This window comes from Thamnophis sirtalis, unplaced genomic scaffold (genome assembly GCF_051295495.1).
Source record: "Thamnophis sirtalis isolate CommonGarterSnake01/CBP01778 unplaced genomic scaffold, rThaSir2_p1.2 scaffold_3, whole genome shotgun sequence".
NCBI classification, from domain to species: domain Eukaryota; kingdom Metazoa; phylum Chordata; class Lepidosauria; order Squamata; family Natricidae; genus Thamnophis; species Thamnophis sirtalis.
Genome location: NW_028261383.1, coordinates 27,638,009 through 27,643,940, shown reverse-complemented (window position 1 = coordinate 27,643,940; position 5,932 = coordinate 27,638,009). Strand labels below are relative to the sequence as shown.

At 44.2% G+C, this 5,932-nt stretch overlaps 1 protein-coding gene across 1 annotated transcript in view; it reads left to right on the top strand.

The window, feature by feature from the left end:
• The window catches only part of SLC44A4 (solute carrier family 44 member 4), a 64,527-nt gene extending 60,012 nt beyond the window's left edge, over positions 1 to 4,515 (top strand). Inside the window, exons 19-21 of the mRNA XM_087708447.1 lie at positions 1 to 115; positions 2,181 to 2,265; positions 2,931 to 4,515. The exon at positions 1 to 115 is cut by the window's left edge and continues 51 nt beyond it. Of these exons, the coding sequence (XP_087564573.1) occupies positions 1 to 115; positions 2,181 to 2,265; positions 2,931 to 3,037 (307 nt within the window). The 3' untranslated portion in view covers positions 3,038 to 4,515. The remainder of the gene's footprint in view (positions 116 to 2,180; positions 2,266 to 2,930) is intronic.
• Positions 4,516 to 5,932: the final 1,417 nt, after the last annotated feature.

Here is a 5,932-nt window from a genome sequence, read left to right as displayed (position 1 = left end):
GTTGGTGGTTGGCGGAATCGGCGTCCTGTCCTTTTTCTTCTTCACGGGGCGAATCCCCATTGACGATCCCCGGTTCAAATCCCCAGTCCTCAACTACTACTGGTTGCCCATTCTGGTATGTCATGGTGATTTTTTGGGGTGGGCAATTGTAGCTGTTTCCTGCCTCCTTGAAAGCTTCTTAAAACAATTGTGGACAGGGAAGATCCAAAATTGAGGGCTGAGGTCCTCTTGTGACCATAACAGAGTCTGGAATTATGGTCATAAATCATTGCAGTTATAAATTGAGGCATCCCGTGACTGAATCCATTATTTTTTTTGCGGCAGTTGTTAGGTAAATGCTGTGGTCACTAAGTGAATGCCGCAGTCGTTAAGCAAATCGTCCTTTCTCGCCTGGACTACTGTAACACTCTCTACATGGGGCTGCCCTTGAAGAGCACCCGGAAGCTTCAACTGGTCCAGAATGCGGCTGCGCGGGTTGTCATGGGGGCACCCAGGTACTCCCATGTTACACCCCTTTTAGGCGGCCTGCACTGGTGGCCGGTTGTCTTCCGGGTACGATTCAAGGTACTAATTATGACCTTTAAAGCACTCCATGGCTTAGGCTCAGGGTACCTGTGAGACCACCTACTGCCACCAGTAGCCTCCCATTGTCCAGTGCGATCCCACAGAGTTGGCCTCCTCAGGGTGCCGGACAGCCAGACAGTGTCGGCTAGTGACCCCCAGGGGGAGAGCCTTCTCTGTGGGAGCGCCTTCCCTCTGGAATGAGCTGCCCCCGGAGCTTCGTATAATCTCCGACCTCCGGTCCTTCCGACGCGCCCTAAAAAGTTGGCTTTTCCAGCAAGCCAGCCTGGCCTGAACAAAACAAATCAAATTATTGATTACTATTAATTTTAATTTTAATTCTTTTTTAAAAAATGTGTCATTGTCAATTTTAATTGGGTTTGGGATATCCTGTTTAATTCCTTCTTAACTTTTGTATTATATGTTTCTTTTAATGTTGTACGCCGCCCTGAGTCCTTGGGAGAAGGGCGGCATATAAATCGAATAAACCTAAATCTAAACCTAAATCCATTTTACCCAATGCCCTTTTTTTTTGTGCTGGAAAGCAGATATAAATGATAGGGACTGGCAAAACAAAAAAAACACCATCAAAAATTACAGTTGCGACTGTGGGGACATTGTAAATGGCTGCAAAGATGAGCTGGATGGACAGATCATGTGACTGCGTGGTGTGTGGGTGGGTGTGGGTTTGCCCATTGCAACTTTGTAAATGAATCATAAGTAGCTTTTGAGGGGGGGGTCCATCGTTAAGCATCCGGTTGTAAATTGAGGACTACCTGTACATACGGAATATTAAATCTATGAAAAGATTCTGCAGGCCCCCTAGACCCAGATGAGTGGGCTGGCATAAAATTGCATGGGATCGAGAAAAAACTGTTGCTTAGGGTAGAAAGAGTCAAAGAAACTTTAGCCAAGTGATCATTAGTAAACTAGTGACTTAAGACTATAGACAACTGTGAACCGTTTCCTGTGTTCTTCAAACACGGTATGGTTGATAAGAAAAAGAATAGAAAGAAAGAGTGCAGAGAAGAGTGGCAAAGATTATTAGGGGACTGGAGTCTAAAACATATAAAGAACAATTGCAGGAACTGGGTATGTCTAGTTTAATGAAAAGAAGGACTAGGGGAGACATGATAGCAGTGTTCCAATATCTCAGGGGTTGCCGCAAAGAAGAGGGAGTCAAGCTATTTTCCAAGGCACCTGAGGGTAGAACAAGAAGCAATGGGTGGAAACTAATCAAGGAGAGAAGCAACATAGAACAAAGGAGAAATTTCCTGACAGTTAGAACAATTAATCAGTGGAACAGAAGTTGCCTCCAGAAGTTGTGAATGCCCCAACACTAGAAGTCTTTAAGAAGATGTTGGATAGCCATTTGTCTGAAACGGTATATTGTTTCCTGCCTGAGCAGGGGGTTGGACTAGAAGACCTCCAAGGTCCCTTATTCTGAATATAAATTGTGAACCACCAATTGCATCTTTTAAGAACATGGTTCACTTCAGCGTTGACACATGGGTGATAGGAATATCATAAAGTAAATTGCATCCCACAGTATTCTAAAACTGAAATCTCACCATCTTTCACTTCTCCCTCATTTCTTTCCTCTCTTTCTTTTGCTTCAGACTGTGGTTGTAGGTTCCTACCTCATCGCCCAAGGATTCTTCAGTGTCTACAATATGTGTGTTGACACGCTGTTCCTCTGCTTCTGTGAGTATCCCTCCTCACATCTCTGGATCCCATTTCCCTAAGAGCAGTGTTTCACAAAGTGTGGTCCAAGGAACCTTGAGGAAGCCCCAAGATCCTCTCTGGGGTCTGTGAGATCAAAATTATTTGCCAGCCTTAACAATACAATACCCCCAGCTGTTCCCAGAGGTGAACGTTAACAACAGGGTTTGGTGGTTGTGAGTGCGCACTTGCACACGCCTCGTTGGGGAAGATACACAGCTTCAAAAATGCAGCTGATCATCTCCAGGGCGCTCCAGCGAGTTCCGCAGGCGAAGCGCAGAACCGGTCCGACAAGGCAGCAGCTGTTCCGGGTTGCCATTTTGGCCTCTGCGGCTCGTGTTTTCATCCTCTGAAAGCACCGTTTGAGAGGATGCGCGGAGGCTAAAGGGTGGGGGCCGGCAGGTGGGCAGGGCTACATTTGGTGTATAAGATGCACCCAAATTTTCACCCTATTTTGGGAGGGGGAAAAGTGTGTCTTGTACTCCGAAAAATACGGTACTTATATGAAAACGTTTCTAAGAGACTATGAGGGAGCTGTCCATGGAGTCAGCAGGAATCAAGGATCTGGAGGGTCTCAAGTTGGAGAAGAAATGTATCGTACATTTAATAGCCAACCTGGTGTAAACATCTTCTCTTTGTCCCCATAGTGGAAGACCTGGAGCGCAATGATGGTTCCCAGGAGAAGCCGTATTACATGTCCAAGTCTCTTATGAAGATCCTGAACAAGAAAAACAAGAAGGCCAAGGACAAATAGGAAAACCCGGGACTGGAGGAAACTCCTCAACTTATGTTATTGGTCCCCATCATTTCTTCATCATTTTTTTTTTTTGCATCCATATCAGAGACAAGTTAATGTTCTTCCCTTCCCCTACACACAATGTTGTGTGGACTTCCACCAGATGACTTGAAACTCTTCCTCATATTTTTTTTCCCCCATATTGCCAACCCACCCATATTGCTGTTTATTGTGCAGATTGTCTATTTATGAATAATTGATCTATTTAATTTCTCTCCCGTGCCATGGGCCTCTTTTTGGAATCCTTCTTTTGATCTCCGTCTTCCAAAATCGGTTTTTTTTTTTGGCCACCGCTCTGCTTCCTTGGTCTGGGATCATTTAACCGATCACAGCTGTTCTGCACTCGTTCTGGTCAACTGTCTTTTCGGATGGGTCAAAATCAGGGCTCTTTTCGTAGTCTTTGGTTGTCCACTTGCTCCATTTGTAAAATACAACCTTTTTTTAGCTACGTTCCTGGCCCAAAACAGGCAGTGTGGCGAACCACAATAAAGCTCCTTCTTAAATCGTGTCATGCAGAAGCAAATCTTCTCCTGGTGCCATCAACAATCTCAGAAAAATCTTGCTTCCCTGGCATGTTGAGTGGATGCCCTCTGGAAAGAGTGCCTTGGGCCAGGTGCCCAGATGTTCTCCAGATGTTTTGAATGTGAACTTCCGAGCTGGAGTCAGAACCCAAATCATTTTGATTGCTCGGTCTATCCTTCTTCAGCTTCGATGACTGTTAGCACATGGTTGGCCTTTTCAGAGATACGTGGGTTATTTTCTAAAGGGCTGTTCCTACCTTCTCTCTCTGCTTTATATTTTTATCCTTGACTATTTTTAGAGGATTAAACCTGGCGTGTTGTTGAATTCCTGTTCCTGACTCCTTCCCCAGCCAAAGACTTTTCTGAAACTGGTAATTATTCCAAGGTGCCATCTTGTATTTCAGATCAAATTGTTCTTTTTCCTCTTGAGCCAATTCTCTTTCTGAATGTTTTACCGGTTGAATTGTTCAATATTGCACTGGCCAAGCACCAAATGACAAATGGTTTTCGGTACGCTGAATGTCGGCCATCTTATTTCCTAAGTGCCTTTGTGGATAAACTCCATTTCTGATATTGTAGTGCCAACATTTGGCCCAAGTTTTTGATTTACCAAGCCAGCTTAATTCACGCCAACTCTGTCACCTCTATTTTTGCTTTATTTCCCTCACTTTTTTTTCTCCGCAATGGTTTTCCTCTCTCTCTTTTTTCTTTCCAGGGTATCTCTTGCCATTAAAAAATAAAAATCATATTGTGGCAAGATGCAAAACACCAACTCTGTTCTTCGGATCAATTTATACCTTATGCAAGGGTGCTGTTGCAGGCATTTCCTGTACATAGCTTTTTCTCTTATGTATAAAAATTGAAAAAATGTTTTATATAAAGAATATGTGTATATTAAATATGATTTTAAAATAATAGTGATTGTGATCTTCCTTCTGTAAGTAGACTCTCTCGTTTTGCCAATAGGAGTTTACCTGGTTCCAGTAGTCCCACTCTTTTATTTTATCATAGTCCCTGATTATGAGTTCAGGAGGATGACTTTGGACCACTCATTCTGCCTCAGCCCAGCTTACCTCACAAAATGTCTGTGGAGATTCTCAGTCATCCAGATCACGGTTGTCCCAAAGATGCCTTTTCAAGCGGCAACTGGACTTTCTAGAACAGGAGTGTCAAACTCAAAATTTAACAAAATGAAATTCAATGGTGAAAAGAGTAAGGTTCTACCTTTAGGCAAGAAAAATAAAATGCACATATACAGTATAGGTGGTACCTTGCTCAACAGTAGTAACTGTGAAAGGGATCTTGGAGTCCTAGTGGGCAACCATTTAAATATGAGCCAGCAGTGTGTAGCAGCTGCCAAAAAAGCCAACACAGTTCTAGGCTGCATAAACAGAGGGATAGAATCAAGATCACGTGAATTGTTAATACCACTTTATAAAGCCTTGGTAAGGCCACACTTGGAATACTGCATTCAGTTCTGGTCCCCACGATGTAGAAAAGATGTGGACACTCTAGAAAGGGTGCAGAGAAGAGCAACAAAGATGATTAGGGGACTGGAGGCTAAAACATATGAAGAACAGTTGCAAGAACTGGGTATGTCTAGTTTAATGAAAGGAAGGACCAGGGGAGACATGATAGCAGTATTTCAATATCTCAGGGGTTGCCACAAAGAAGAGGGAGTCAAACTATTTTCCAAGGCACGTGAGGGTAGAACAAGAAGCAATGGGTGGAAACTATTTAAGGAGAGAAACAACTTAGAACTGAGGAGAAATTTCCTGACAGAACAATTAATCAGTGGAACAGCTTGCCTCCAGAAGTTGTGAATTACCCAACACTGGAAGTCTTTAAGAAGATGTTGGATAGTCATTTGTCTGAAACAGTATAGGGTTTCCTGCCTAGGCAGGGAGTTGGACTAGAAGACCTCCAAGGTCCCTTCCAACTCTGCTATTGTATGGTTTCTAAAATCTGTAGGCCAGATCTGGCCTGCGGGGTACTTAGATCTGGCCTGCAGGGCTGGCCTGGAAAGAGCAAAGGACCGGGCCTCAGGGCATCCGCCAGCAAAAATGCAGCTCGGGGGGGGAGGGGCATGTGTCTAGATGTCTAACTGGCCACACCCACCCTGGCCACACCTACCCACCTGCCCTCCCGAGGTCAAAGACAAGTTACACAACCCTGATGTGACCCTCAATGAAATCGAGTTTGACACCACTGTTCTAGAAAGTCCCGCTGCCTCTTGAAAAAGCATCTTTGGATCGCCTCGCGGAATTGTTATTGAGGGGGAAAAAGGGAGCGGAAGGAATATTTTGTGTGTTTGTTTGCTGCCGTGAGTTTG